At 46.5% G+C, this 15,996-nt stretch overlaps 1 protein-coding gene across 1 annotated transcript; it reads left to right on the top strand.

Moving 5' to 3' along the window:
• The first annotated feature begins 11,002 nt into the window (after positions 1 to 11,002).
• EGR1 (early growth response 1) lies at positions 11,003 to 15,214 on the top strand. Its single transcript, XM_078652693.1, has 2 exons — positions 11,003 to 11,465; positions 12,911 to 15,214. Exons 1-2 carry the CDS (start codon positions 11,249 to 11,251, stop codon positions 14,209 to 14,211), a joined length of 1,518 nt encoding a protein of 505 aa, XP_078508819.1. The 5' UTR covers positions 11,003 to 11,248; the 3' UTR covers positions 14,212 to 15,214.
• The last annotated feature ends 782 nt before the right edge of the window (positions 15,215 to 15,996 follow it).

The following is a 15,996-nucleotide window of genomic DNA, read 5'->3' as shown; positions in this document are numbered from 1 at the left end:
TTTCTTTTAAACGTTTAATTTCATGTCTATTTTCTGCAATTATTGGTTCACACACAGAAATAAGGGTGACATTTTAATGATGATTCAAATACCTCTTTGTATACTTGCCACTACCTTCTCTGCTGTATGGCAACTGATTTTGGATCTATTATATTACGCTAGTGTCATTTACGTGCTAATGAAGCACAATGCAATTGCTCTTTTCGTCTAGCAAGTGATAATAAACAATGAGAGCAGACAAATGTGGTTGTCTGGGCCTTACTCCCCGGTTCTTTCTAATATTATGGGCATTACAATCGTTTCTGACCTCTATTGTAAACTCTGGTTAGTAATCTCATCTGTTTCTCTATTTTGCGATACCCAGGATATTCATGTCGAGTTAACACATCCTGGAGGCGTGTATACATATCTCTTCTGATACAGGTTCCTTGAATATCAGGCATCAAGGATTGTGTATTGCTCTTATATAACCATTATCATTTCCTAGTTCATTTGGTGGTTGTGGGGGTTATCGTCATGAGGGCATCCAGTTGTGTTAAGGACTGACTTTCTTCATTTAGCAAATTGGTGCCAAGGCACATCATCATTCAGTCCTTCCATGTTTCGTTTTTAGTCGGTCCACCCATCTCTGTTCCTTTTCGAATAGGATTCTTTCTGCATTATGGGTTTTATTTTATAACATTTCTATTACAGTCCATCTGAGATCTTCAGCTTTATGTCCTACAAAGTGGGCGCACAGTTTCGTTGTGTTCTTTTTCGTCTTGATATTACTTTTATGCTCTCCGATCCTTATCTTAATTTTCCTGCAGGTCATTCCGATGTATTTCTTTCCGCATGGGCGTAAAATCATATAGATGACATGTGACGAATTACAATTTGTGTGTTGTCTTTGTGTCCAAAGTAATGATTCGGTAAGCTGTAGTGTCTTTGTGACTGTAGTTAGTTTGCACACCACGCAGGTTCCACATGGGTAATGACCTGTTATTGGGACCATACCCACATTCCTTGTCACTTCAATCTTTTGATGTTTCTGTGGTCGCGTGTGTACGAGTATGTCTTTTATATTCTGAGTTCTTTTATTCGCGAATCTGGGTTTAGGCCAGTTTAATTTTCCTGACGTCAAGATTCGCCAATTCTTGTTAACAATTTTCTGTACTGCGTATGACGCTGGATTGTATGTTGTCACGCATGTCACAAGGTCAGTAATTGGTTCTTTCACTGTTGTTTGAAATAGACATTCTCTAGGTTGATGTTTTGCCCTTTTCTGGCATTTCGCTATTGTTGTTAGAGGATAATCTCTTTTCCTTAGTTTCTGGCTTAGTTCTCTAGCTTGTTTGTTGTAATCGCCTGCCTTGCTACAGTTCCTTTTTAGTCTTAGGAATTGACTGTATGGTAGATTTTCTCGTAATGGCTTTGGATGGAAACTCTTATATGACAGAAGACTGTTTTTCGCTGTAGGTTTGTAAAATGTCTTTGTTTCGATTTGTGCATTCTCAACAAAGTTTATGTATGTGTCATGTTCATTATTGGAATAGTATTGAATATACCGCTACTGTTTTCTTTTAGCATATGGTCCCCGATGAAGGGTGTCAATGCCCGAAATGCATTGGACTGATTTCAAATGATGATGTCAACAAGAGAATTATGAGACATTAACAATGAAATGAAGAGATAATTTCATGAATCAAATGAACTTATGAAATAAATAAGAACATTTCAACTTAACGAAATTAAGAGTCTTCCTGTAATTCCTTTTTGTAAGGAATCCTGGGATTTACCAAGGAGAAAGAGAGGTGTGCGCTAGGGGATGTGACTAATGGACCATTAGGAGCACAACTTGTGGAGTATCATTGTGGACGCATTTGACAAGAGACGTCACCCAGGCAGCACCCTCCAACGTTTTCAAACTATTTCAAAAACAAAGAGCATTACTACGATTGACAAATAGGCTGTGCGCTACTCCTTTATCACCTCCTGGTCACTTACTCAGGGCAAGTGGGGAAGTAGAGTAGGGTAGGTGTTGCACTTCCAGCGGCACTCGGGCGGCTGGGTGCAGGGTGCTTTTGAGCCATCGGGCGATCAATGTTATCCAATGGGAAAGTTAAAAAGTGAACAAAGGTTGAAGACTCGGGGTGGAGATTCTTCAGGTGCGACCACCACTTCGAGAGGTAAGTTGGGATCTCGGAGAAGAGGTAGGTACCCCAAAGGAAGGCACAGGGAGCCGCAGGGCACCGGGTGTAGGGGGTGTCTTTTGGTGTCAGGAAATCTTACCCTCAGCTGGTCACGGTTGGAGGGGTCCCTGGTTCTGAGGCTGCAGGCGTCGTCTGGTTCATCGAGGAGGGTCTTTGGATACTGCACTTCTGGTCACAGTCGCCGGGGGGACGTCCTCGTGGTCTTGGGACACTAAGGCACAGGCTGGGCTTGGCGGGTGCAGAGTGTGCTGGATTTGCGCTTCTTGGCTGGCACCAGGGGTATTGCTGTTGGAGCAGAACCACTGCTCTTGGGAGTCCCAGTCTGTTGGAAGGTTCAAGGCAGGCAGGTCCTCCGAGGTTGTCGAGGTTGCTGTCCGCAGGAGACGCCGGAGTTCCGCAAGAGCAGGTTCAAGGATTAACAGGCCTGTAAGGTTCTGGGGCCAAGTCAGTGGGCGCCGTCCTTTTGTTAGCAGCTGCACGGCAGGTCTTCTTGTTTCTTGTTCTTCTTCTTGTTGCCATCGGGATCTGAGGAAGGAAGTTTCAGGGTGCCCCTAAATACTAAATTTAGGGGCATTAAAGGTAGGGCAAGGGCAGGGACCAATGGGTCCCTGCCCTGGGGTGGGTACACCCCCTAGCCTGCTCCTCTCCTGTGGGAGGGGGGCAGGAGCCTAGCTGTGATTGGGCAGGGCTCTCCATCTTCAAGATGGCCGGAGCCCAGAGTCGTGCTTCACCTCATCTCTTCCACCTGAGGGGTGGGGTTGGCATAGGCTGGCACACTCCCTTTCCTAACTTAGGGTTTCCCGCCATTCTTCCCGCCAGAGTGGGGGTCAGAACTGGTGGGGGCCAGTTGCTGAGTACAGCAAGTGGCCTGGAGAAGCTCACAAAGACGGTATGCTTTTGAAGCTTCTCCTGCCCATCCTGGGGGAGGAGGCTTGGCACCTCATCCCAGGATATGCATTGTTTCAGGCCCCCGAGAGCGGCAGACTCTCGACCCAGGGGTCCAGAACCATGTCTGGTGGTGGCAGCCTCGGCAGCCACACAGTCAGGACACTGGGAGTTGGTTAGGTTTCACGGGGCATCTCTAAGATGCCCTCTGTCGTGCATTTTACATTAAATCCCACACTGGCATCAGTGCGGGTTTAATGTGCTGAGAAGTTTCATATCAAACTTCTCAGTCTTCAGTGAAGCCATCATGGTGCTGTGGAGTTCGTAATGACGACCTCCCAGCACCATATACTCTTAAGGGCAGCACTGCACTTACAGTGCCCAAGAATGGCCCTGGGTACTGTAGGGGCACAGGGCTCATGCACCTGTGCCCACACCACTGGCATAGGGCACCCAGCTAGAGGGGTGACTGACGGATGCCATGGCAGTGAGCTGGTGTGCATGGCACACAGGGATGTGTGCCTTGTTGACTCTCTGTTTAGTTCTGTACTTAGACACTCAACCTGCAAAGGCAGTGTGTGGGTGTCAGGGTACAGGGCCCCTAAGGGTGGCACAATAAGTGCTGTAGCCCTTAGGGGTCTACCTAGGGTACCATTTACTAGGGGCTGACAGGTGGCTAGAGATGCCAATTGGGTTTTAGTTTCAACACAGTTTTAGGGAAGGAACACAGGCCCTGGGCACCTGGTTGGCAGGAGCCCAGGGCACACGCAGTCAAAGCACATCAGCAATTCAGCAAGAAGTGGGGGCATACCCATGCAAGAAAGATCTATCTATTTAAACAACAAGGGGACCCCAATTGGTATCAGCGAGGGACCTCGGGGAGTATATCATACAAAAACAACAATGGTCCCAAGCAAGGAGACAAAGAATGATCACAATAAATATAGACCCAGTCAGTTCTATATTGTTGAAGACATACCCAGCCGGGTAGAGGTCTTCAAGGTTTGTATTTGAATAAAGATTTTTGAAAGACAAAAATACACCTTCAACAGTTCACATGCGTGGGGCACAAGCCTGTACCCAACCACGACAATACATAAGCACAGACAACATACACAAAAGGGCTTTGCAAGGCAAGATCAACAATCTCTAGAAAATTTCAAAATTGATCAGAGAGATTCTAGTTGGTACTATTACATAATTCAGTGTAGTCAATCATTGTATAAGTATATGGTACATAGAGTCGACGACGTTTCGGACCCCCTTATTAAGTGTTGGGGTCCATCATCAGGACAAAACAATGGTTGCCTTTTAAAATATGAGCCTCTTTAGCCTAGGGGCTGAAGACTTAAGAGCTCTCATACGAGCTTAGGATAAACAGTGGAGCAGGACCGGGATTAAAGCAATTTATTTGGAAACAATAATTCAAGGACCGGGGGCGGAACGGATAAAATTACCACGTTTCCGCTTGAACCTAGTGTTCCCGGGATTATCGGGTGCGCCGAGTCGCGCTGGGGTCCTGGAGCAATAGTCCGGGCGGCAAAAGGGAGAATTACCATCAATCCGCATATACCTTGGGTTCCGAAGTAACCGGATGCGCCGAGTCGCGCTGGGGTCCTGGAACCAGGGGGTGGCCGGTTCAGTCGGCAGCACTGGAATCCAAAAATGTTTTTTCACATTTGATCTAATTAGTTTGAAGAGTTCATTCATTTCATTTCAAGAGTGTTAATAACAATAAAACATGATTGCACACTATGGCAAAACATGATTTGCATATAGCCATGTCTGAACTGGGGTGGCTGAGTGAACTAAAGAATGGTGATGGATTAAACCCAGATCAGTTGACTGGGGGTGAGTGTTTGATTTGTTCAAACGCTCCGTCCATCATCCCCTTTTGTATCGCTAAATAGTAGTGCCGGGCAGGGGTCCTTTGGTGAGCCTGATTTACAGGGGAACAGTTTTTGGAGTGCTATATCAATGGGGATCGGGTGAAAGGATGTGAATGTGTCACTAATAGTTACCACAGTGTTTTGGACAGGGCTATTAAGGGTATGGCCAAACGTAGAGTATATGTCTAAAATGTTGTCATGAAAAAAATCCGATAGTCCATTACAGAGTTGCTGAGTAGGGGAAATCATGCAAGATAATACGGACGGTTTAGTAAAATCTTTCACTATTTTAAAAAAAGTTTTAGAGGAGTTACCGGCGGAGTCAACTTTCTTGGCAAAAGTAGAGGCTTACAGGGTGGCAGGTAGAGTCCAGACCAGGTCCAGTTGCCACAGATAAGCTGGACAGTAGAAGAAACAACCTGTTGGAGCTTGTTATCCCTGTAGCTTGACCAGGATAATAGCACAATCTAATGGGTGAGGATGATCTCCTGGGGACACCCTAACCAATAGGGTAAGGTTTGTGGGGTATTTACAAGATGGCTGAAGAATTTAGCCACACTGAACTTGGGACACAGAACTGGAGCTGTGCTTGAGGGGTGTATTATGGTAATCCATGTGTCCTTCCACATCTAACACTGAAATCCAGTTTTAGAGAGTCCCTGAGCCCCCAACTAACTAAGAAAGAAGTCTGATAAAATCATAGCTGAGCTTTCAGTGACCAGACAGTGGATATACATAAAGTGTTTTGACTTTCTGTTTCTCTCCTTTAAAGTGCACCCCAAATGTTATAGGCAAACCCCCAGCAAATCAGTTAAGCTGGATGTGACACTCTAATGTCAAAAGAGAAATCTCACTCACAGCCCCACCCCGGTAGTCACTCTAAACAGGTTCTGGGTCAGATCTCCCTCCCATTGATGCCTGGCAGACTCGAAGGACAAAAGGGGAGGCAGGCCCAGGTATAGACTTCATCTGCCTATGACAGGGGAGGCCACTTTGAAGTGCACCAAGGGTCTGGGCACAGCCCGCTGGCCATCCTTTTAAGGGGAAGAGAACACCTCCCCACACCCAAGCCCCACTGTCCCTGTCCTAGGTGCAGTTCACATTGCACCACTGGGAAACCACCAAGGTGACAGTTGAATACTTACAGAACGGCCTCCAAACGCTTAAGGCAGGAAAAATGTAACTTTTCTAAAATACATTTTATGTCATTGTTAGGCAAAATTAGACTTTACTATTACATTAGATCTTCTTTAACTATTAATAAGAATTATGTCTCAAGCTATTAGCAATCAGCATTATAATGTGCTATAATGTAATCTAGTTTTTCCCTATAGAAGCAGCAAGTCTAGTTACTGTGAAAATAGATGTTATGTTTTCTTCACTGTAAAGTCACATGGAATATTACAGTTCTTCATGTCCTACTTTTAAATACCATGCTCCCTACCTTATTGGCAATATGGCTTTCATTAGTGGTGACTTATTAATATTTAAAAGTAAGGTTTAGGCCTGTTTATATAGTTTATTTTGGCATGTTCAACTGGTAGTTTGAAATGACACCACCAAGCTACAGTGATAGGCCTGGAGACATACTTTACTCTGTCCCTGTAGTGGTTAGCACAATGAGTGTGCAAGCCCACTGGTGCCCTTTACCTTCTGGAAACTGTGTACCATATATGTGGGACTTTTAGATAAATGTAATGAGTCAATCTGGAGTATACCAATGTTACCATGTTGAAAAAAGTTAGCAGGGGTAAAGTCCACAGAGTTCTATAGAAAGCAAAAAGAGGATTCAGCAAAATCCAACCCAAAAAATCTGCGGTGGACCTGAAGAAAGGGCAAATTTCCAACAACCCCACCTCCTATTACCTCTAGCTGCCCCTTTAAACCCCAAAAAGGATTTATTTTGACAGATCGAATTGGCATTTAAAACTACTAAGCCAGGCTACAGTTGTAGGCTTGAAGACGTTTTACTCTGTCACTGTAGTAATTGGCACACTGAGTGCTGCACCCCACTGGTGATATTTAACTTACAGACCATGGGTATACTTTGTGCCGTATATTAGGGACGTATGGGTAAGTTAAATGAGCTAATCAGGAGTATTCCAATTTTAACATGTCGAAAGGATTTAGCAGTGTTAGCGGGGGTAAAGTTCACAGAGTTCTATAGCCAACAAAAATATGGTTCAGCAAAATGGCCAAGAAAATTTAGTAGGGGTGACCCTGCAGAAAGGACACATTTCCAACACCCCCCTACCTTCTCTTATCTCCATCTACCAACTGAAACCTAAAAACCTTTTACCACCATTTATCATTGCTCACCCATAAACCCTAAAAACCCCTTTAAAACCTGTACTACCCTGTATACTTACCCAGACCTGAACTCTAAAAACAACTTAATTGCTCTTACTACCCTCTTTGTTTGCCCTTGCCAGAGCCCTAAAACTCCTCTAAAACCATTAACACACACGACTCTTGTAAACCTAAACATGTTTTTTCACATTTGATCTAATTAGTTTGAAGAGTTCATTCATTTCATTTCAAGAGTGTTAATAACAATAAAACATGATTGCACACTATGGCTACATGCCTGCTTTTCAGAACTATGCAATTGTATACCTTTATCAGAATCTGTGACTCACAGGCCATGGGCAATTTGGTTAGGGTCAATTATTATCAATATTATTATTAAGAAAGTTTATATAGCACAACAGCTACCTACAACAGGGTTTCCCACCACTTAAAGACAGATAGGGTACAGTGAGAGTTCGCTATTGCAGAACAACCTTGTCTTCAACACTTTCCGAAAAGAAGACAGTGAGGTATGGCATCTCAAAGTTTGTGGAAGGTTGTTCCAAAGTTTGGAGCCCTGGTAGCAAATGACCGTCCTCCCAAGCGCATCCATTTGATTCCCGGAATCGCACATAAAATAAGGTCACTGGACTGTAAGGCCCAAGTCAGTAGAAGAGGTCTCACTAGGCCATGGAGATAGTGAGGGCCAGCTCCTGATTTAGCTAAGTGCACAAAGCACAGGGCTATAAATTGGATTCACTTCTCCACCTTGAGCCAGTGCAACTTCTTCAGGAGAGAGGAAGTAGAAGCACTTTTTGGAAGTCCGCAGAGTAGCCTGGCCGCCGGGTTCTGGACTACTTGCAGCCTTCTTAGAGAGGCTTTATCTGCTCCCAAATAGAAGACGTTGCCATAGTTCAAACTAGTTAGAATAAGGACTTGAATGACTGTCCTTTTGGCCTGAAAACGAAAGAATCCAAAGGATTTCCAGACACCAAAGAAGGTGGCAGCCACCTTTGCAACCTGAGGCTTTCATGGACAGTTTGTCATCCAGCAGGAACCCAAGGTTCTTCAACTTTTGGGCTGGTGCAGGAAGTGCGCCCAGGTTTTGAGGCCAATGCTGTGGGCTCCATAGGGCAGGGTTATTTCCCAATACCAACACCTCTGTCTTTTCCCCATTCAGTTTCAAAGAATTCAAGTTCATCCATGAGGCAATCCCGGCCAGTCATAAATTGGGCTACAGAGGTATTATCCAACGCGGAAGACAGTGAGGAGATAATTTGTGCATCATCCACGTAGAAAAATATGGTCAAACCAAAGCTTTCAACCAGGTCAACTAAAGGTTGGACATAGATATTAAATAAGGCCAGACTTAAGGCTGAACCTTGAGGAAACCCTGATGTAACAGCATGGTATGTGGAGGAGGCATTTGCTTAGGAGACCTGAAAGGTAGGGTCACGCGGGAAATAAAATACAAGAATTTCTGAAGCGCCTTAAAAAAGCATTTTGATTAAGACGAAACATGTGTCGGCTGATGCTTGCTGAACCACACAAACAATAAATCAACAATGGAATCAATGAACTTTCTGGACTCCTAAGATTTATTTCTGTTCATGGGAAAATAAGATATCAACTTGGAATTTCAATGGGAATGGCGTGGACAACTAAAATCCACATTGTGATCATACTTGTGACTAATTTGTCTTTTGGTTTACTTTTAAGAGAGTGCTGCATAAAAGGTTCTAATATTTGGAATTAATAGGTGTCAGGTTCAGGGTGCTAAGATCTTCGAACAAAGTCTGCCATAAACCAAAGACATTATCTTCTAGGTAAATATCGAGGTCTCCTAAAACAATAAAGTTAGCAGATTTAGGAATGGGGGTGGGGTGTCAGGCAGCTGCGTCCTCCCTCATAATTTATTGGGTCTATCCCTCCTCACAATGAAGTAGACTTGGGGGAGGGCGTCTATCACATCCGGCATAAAGGCCTCATAGAACCATGTTTCTGTAAGAAACATGGCATCTGGTGCATGGTCCACCACAAAATCATGGAAATATTGCTGATGTCTGGGTAGAGAATGCACATTGAGGCTAGAGAAAAAAAACTTGCTGTTAGACTCAGGGTGCAACACTGGCTTCTCATTGCTCCCTAGCAAGTCTCCTGAAGGAGTACACCCTGTGGTGGAGTGAGCCTGAAAGGTTTGGGGATGTAATGAAAAGTTACAGAAGGTGCACATTAATGCACTCTTAGGCGGGTGAAGTGAGGCTTGACATGCCTTTGGGCAGCTAGCCCAGAGTGCTTTCAATTGTACAGCCGAGAAACTACTCCTATCAGGCCCAAAAAGGGGATGGTCCCCGGACACCGGACCCGTTTGGGTGCGGAAGGGCTTGCTGTGGGCGCGATGGCAGTGTGTCTGCACTGTGGCCATCCTGATATAGGGGGAGAGAGAAACATGACGAATCAGCTCAATAAAGTCCCCAAAGCAGTACCTATCCCCCACAGAAAATGAATGTCTCCTATGCCCCTGTTCATAAGCACTTACGGTGTATTCCAGATTAGATCCATTGAAGAACAACCTTGAGGTTGTCTACTTCCTGGGAAAAGTGCTGGTACTAAGGTCCTGGTAATAACCACCCTAGACTAATTTTTATGAGGTTCTGAAAAAATTAATGTTGTGATATTTCAATTGTGTGGGCGTCAGGTGGGTATGTATGAAGCTCTGCCACTGATGGTTGGCTTTGGGTATATCCATAAGCAAAAAGGAATGTGCTAGTCGCTTAACATGAATCTTCATTTAAATGATTACAGCAGAGTGATACCTGTTCAGTCAATTGTCGCATCTCACCAAGGAAGGAATGGGAAGAGTTAGATGGGCACACACCGCAATAAAAATGATTGCTAATAAGGGCACCTGTTTAAACTGTTAGGAGCTTGCATTGTCTACACCTGGAGTAAGAGTTAAATACCCATCGCGCCTCTACTATAGAAGAGGTTTTCTGCTTTCAGGTTAATGTAAACACACACACACACATAAACCCCTTGTAAAATGCACATTTCCTTCCTACCCTTCGCCCCCATTCTGCAGGTCTCTCTTCTACCCCGTGTGTGTTTATTTTGGCATACTGTTTGTTGCTCATATTACAGTCGCCTTGCGGCCACTTGACTGCTTTCCTTCGGCGCTCCCTTTCCTCCCCGCTGGCGTTGCAGGGCTCTCCTGTATTGCAGGGCTCCCCTCCTCCCCTGGTATTGGAGGATTCTCCTCTGTTCCCAGGCTCGTCGTCCTCCTCCTCCTCCTTTCTATGCTCCTGTCAGCAGCTTGTCTCTACCGCTGGCGCGCGGCCCCGGAAGCCCCATACAAGGAACAGGAAGGATCCCCGCCGGAAGACATCCTTGTATGGTCATGCCCGTGTATGGTCATGCCCTTATATGGCTCCCGGCGACAGGTTTCCGGGAGCGCGCGCCGCGGAGAGTGCAAGCACGCGCTGGAGACCCGGAAGTGGGTGCGCGTGGCCCTACAACGGACCGCAGCCCCCGGGGAACCGGACAGTGGGACCGAAGAACCGCATTCGTCCTCTCGGCCCTTCCTGTCCGAGTAAAGGCTCCTTGTTCGGGCTCCCTGTAACCTCCCGTCGCGCGCCGCGTCACAGGGCCTCCCCACCGTAGAAGGGCTTCCTGTGCTCCATAAATGGACATGTACGTCACGGCGGGGGCGTGCCCGGCGCCTGCAAACCCTTCAAATAGAGGCGGATCCAGGGAGACCGAGAGATTCCGAGAGAGAGAAAGAAAGAGAAGCCAAGGCAGGAGGAGAACGACAGGGAAGCCCAGCGCAATCACCAAGCAGGGCCCCCTGCCTCCAAAGATCACCCTGCAGCCCACAGTGAGAGCCAGGGGAGCAGAGCTGCAGGGAAACCCTCAGCACCCTGGGAGCTCTCCCAACACCCTGAACCCACCCTCAGGTCCCCTGACAGTGACAGCAGGGGACCCCAAAGGCCCCTTATGGCCAAGGCGGAGATGCTCTTGCCACCCATGTCTGACCCGTTCGGCTCCTTCCCGCACTCGCCCACTATGGACAGCACCTACCCAAAGCTGGAGGAGATGATGCTGCTCTCCGTGTCTGGGGGTTCACAGCCCTTCCTGGGCGTGGGGACCCCCGGGGAGTCCGGCTACAGCTCCGCCGGGGAGGCTGGCGAGCCCTTCCAGAACCTACCAACAGGTAAGAACCAGGGGCTGCTGGCTGTCAAGAGCGTGCAAACCGGGAGCCACTGCACCTGCACGGTGTGCATTAACACATACACACTGCACTTTGAAAAGTGCACCCCTCGCATAGGACCTGCATTCAGACGCATGCATGCACGCGGAGCCTTAACACTGCACCCGAAAACTGGCAGCCCTACACGTAGGACCTGCACCCGAAGACCAACTGCAAACGAGCGTGCACATTGCATTCGTTGCAAAGTGCATCCTGATTTATCTATGCAATACCCCCTTCACTCTGTGCATGCATACGCTATTGCAGTTTCCCATGCACCCATCCGCCCACTGCTGCATGCCTTTCACACTGCCCATGCCACACAACCGCCCGAGTTGGTCTGTGCCCTGCACAACCATTGCTACATGCCTTTACCTCATTACTGTATGCCACTGCTGGACGCGTTGCACCCCTTTCCTGTACACCTTGCTGCATGTCACGCACCCCATCTTGTTCTACGCCATGAATCCACACACCTGCTGATGTATATTTAGCACACCTCGAAGCCGTATAACATTCACCACATTGCCGTATGCCGAGCACCCCGCCTCAGTGCTGTATTTCATATACACCAATTGCTGTTAGGTTTTCACCCATATATGCTATGCATTCACCCACCCGCTGCTGTATGCCTTGCACATTCCAAATGCTGCCTGCCATCCACCGCCTGTGCACAGAATTCACAGCTCTACAATGATCTCACATTGCACCACCTTTCCGGATTAAACGGCTTCCAAGTCTATGATCAGTCAGTACTGCACCAGTCTGTGTCACACACGCTTTCACAAATGACCGCCCACGCGCGGCTAAATCCACGGGGATACCTTCAGCCGATCACCCATCCCAAATATCATTAAACACGCAAAATGTACACGCATGGGGATGTTTTTCGGGTGCTGGGCTTGTTTGGTGTTTTTAATGTGCAAATAACCTCTAGAAACCAACCGGTTTATGTATGCTACATAAGGGGGAGAGGGGGAGATTGCCTTCTAATGTTGTCAAGATAAGATTTATGATTCTAGATTCGGTTACAAACAGGCGGTGTATAATGCACGTTAGAATGTATTGGGCGATCGCAGATAGTGGCGCTGCTGTTGGTTTAACACATGCACTGGACTGGGTGGGCGTATTTGCTACTCGCGGTCTTCGCATCTTAATTCGAGCTGCTTGCAGTGAGGGGAATCTCTGTGCGTCACTTATGATGGTGCAGTCTTCTCTGCACGCCAAGCAGCTAAGGAATCCCTTCTGCTGTAGTGCATTGTATCATTGCAGAGCCGTAGCCGTTTTCCATATTTGTTCTAAAAAAGTAGCCCCCATTAAAACGTGCATATTTTCTGTGCTTGTTTTTAACAGTGATACTTAGTGCATACATGTTGAGATCTAACCATTGGTATTCCTTTGCCTTCCAGATAACTTCTCCGAGATGTCTTTGAGCAACGAGAAGAATTTTGTGGAAACCAGTTTCTCCAATGTGACCAGCAGACTGCCACCACTGGCTTACACTGGCCGCTTCTCATTGGAGCCGGCTTCCAACAGCACCAACACCTTGTGGCCAGAGCCCCTCTTCAGCATTGTGAGTGGTCTGGTGGGCATGGCCAATCTGCCCTCCACCTCCACACCTTCATCTTCGCCGTCCTCTTCGTCATCGCACAGCCCTTCTTTGAGCTGCTCAGTTCAGTCCAGCGATAGCAGCCCGATCTATTCTGCTGCACCCACCTTCCCCAGTTCTGCCTCTGAAATCTTCCCTGAACAACAAACCCAGTCTTTCTCAACTGCTTCTGGTACCTCCATTCAGTATCCACCACCAGCCTACCCATCTTCCAAAGCCAACTTCCAAGTTTCAATGATCCCAGACTATTTGTTCCCTCAGCAGCAAGGGGAACTGAACTTGACCCTACCAGACCAGAAACCATTTCAGTCACTGGAGGGCAGGGCTCACCAGCCTTCTCTAACACCTTTGTCAACCATCAAAGCCTTTGCAACCCAGACTGGTTCCCAGGATCTGAAAGCCATCAACACCTCCTACCAGTCCCAGCTCATGAAACCTGGCCGAATGAGGAAATACCCCAACCGCCCTAGCAAGACCCCTCCTCACGAACGACCATACGCTTGCCCTGTGGAGTCTTGTGACCGACGGTTCTCCCGGTCTGATGAACTGACCCGACACATCCGCATCCACACTGGTCAGAAGCCCTTCCAGTGCCGGATTTGCATGAGGAATTTCAGCCGAAGCGACCATTTGACAACCCACATCCGAACGCACACGGGCGAGAAGCCCTTTGCCTGTGACATTTGTGGTAGGAAGTTTGCCAGAAGTGACGAGAGAAAGAGGCACACTAAAATTCATCTCAGACAAAAGGACAAAAAAACTGAAAAGTTGGCCCCAGTGTCTTCTGCTTCTCCTATCTCTACGTTCTCACCACCGGTGACAACCTCTTATTCTTCCCCCATGGACACGTCCTACCCCTCTCCAGTGCCTACTACCTACTCCTCATCCCCTGTGTCGTCGTCATACAGTTCTCCAGTGCACAACTCATTCCCTTCCCCTTCAATAGCATCAACATACACCTCCATCGCTTCCAGCTTCCAATCCCATCTCGCCACCAGTTTCCCTTCATCCATCGTCACCAATTCCTTCAGCTCCCCGGTGACGACCACATTTTCAGAGATGGCATCCACCTTCTCGCCACGGACAATCGAGATCTGCTAAGAACTGAACATGTGGATGCCCCCTCACCCTACTGGTACTTTCAGGCCACTTCCAAAGGCAAATGGTCTGTGACTGTCGGCTATCAATGGCCTACATGCTACAAGCGTGGCCATCATAACTTTTATTTTCAACTGCCTGAAAAAAACTGCCATCCTCCTGCACATCCACCATGGGACTTTAATTTGCATGGACCGTATATATCATTTCAGTACTTGCCCCTTTGCAAATCAGCGTTTTGATTGCAATTCAATGGACTTTAATTCTATATATACATAGAATATGTATATTGTACACGTGCCATGCTTTTATTTCCCCCTTCCGAAACGTATTGATGTGAAATCCCCCTGGCATATTCATATTGTATTATTTGGAGTTCGCAGGGCTACATTTGGTAAATATGCTCTCTCGTGAAGGCGGCCCGCGACAGGTTTTGCCGCGCTTTTGTATAAGCATGTGTAAGAGTGGTGTTCTGTTGACTCTGTAATATCACCAATGGCCCTCTCGCCTGCGACAACCAGTCCCGTTCGAAGTCTTGGTGCCTTTTCGTGAAGCCTTGCCGATGTCTTGACACATGCATTAGTGTGAATTAGATGCGCGCGCATCTAGCCTTAAGGTCAAAGGGAATCTGCTCAAAGAATGTACTGAAACCGAAAGTAAACGCTAGCGTAAGGGACAGTGAGAGCTGAAGCACAGCTTCATTTGTTTAGAATGTAAGCAAAAAAACCTCTCAAAGTATATTTTTGTAACTGAAATGTAAATTTATACATATTATATAAATATATATATATATTCAGGAGTTGGAATGTTGTAGTTACCTACTGAGTAGGCATGGATTTTGTATGTTATGAACATGCAGTTTATTATTTTGTGGTTTATTTTTATTTTGTAATTGTGTTTTGTTTAAACAAAGTGACTGTTTGGCTTATGAACACATTGAATGCGCTTTTCTGCCAAGAGGATATTTGGTGTACAACATATCCTAAAATTAAAAAGCTGAAAATCATCTTTTTTGCCGTGGGCTATATTTCTTTTTTCTGTCTGCACATTTTCTTTGTTGTCCTATAATGTGACTTCCTCACAATTCAAATAAACGTTTCCAGGCCCGACTGTTTCAAAACACTGCCCCATGAAGGCAAGAAGACAACTGCTGTCCCGTGAAAAGCAAAGAAGGACAACAGCAACTCGTGTAAACTGTCTCTAAAATATCACACTCCGCCTAATAAACTGCAGGTGTCACCGTACTTCTGTATTACTCCGCCATAAAACTTGCCTTCAGGACGCCATTTATTTGGCACTCATATTGTTTTACAGGCTTCAAAAATGATATTCGTAATGAAGACGGCCCACAATGTTATCATCCCATACATGGGTCCATTAGGAAGACGAAGAAGGGGGTCTCTGTGAAGGTGTGGTGTAACAGGCAGGGGGTATTTAGAGGGGTGGTATGAAAGAAAGGAATGAAGGTGGGCAATATAGGGCGAAGGATTAACGCCAGGTTGGTGTGGTGTAAATGAGGTGCGTGTCCTCTATGAAGGCAGGCTGTAGGTGTAATAAGAAGTGAGGGTACCTTATACACAGCTGTAGCATCAAGGAAGGTTATCTGATGTACCGTTTACAGGTATAAAGTGTAGGGTACAGGGGGTGAGTGCCCTGCAGGAAGAAAGGGTGCAGGGAGTTGGATTTTATGCAGGCGTGATATCAAAAATGAGTATTTGGTGCACTGCATACAGGTGTGGCATACAGGGGATGTGTGCCTTGTAGTAATGAAGGATGCAGGTGTGATCT

This window comes from Lissotriton helveticus, chromosome 7, assembly GCF_964261635.1.
Source record: "Lissotriton helveticus chromosome 7, aLisHel1.1, whole genome shotgun sequence".
Classification (NCBI taxonomy): Eukaryota; Metazoa; Chordata; class Amphibia; order Caudata; family Salamandridae; genus Lissotriton; species Lissotriton helveticus.
The sequence above is the reverse complement of the archived record's forward strand: the minus strand, read 5'-3'. Positions and strand labels throughout refer to the sequence as shown.

Coding starts and splice junctions, on each gene's coding strand:
- EGR1 (XM_078652693.1), top strand. CDS start 11,249: ATGGCCAAGGCGGAGATGCTCTTGCCACCCATGTCTGACCCGTTCGGC. Junction 11,466..12,910: donor CTTCCAGAACCTACCAACAG/GTAAGAACCAGG, acceptor TTTGCCTTCCAG/ATAACTTCTCCGAGATGTCT.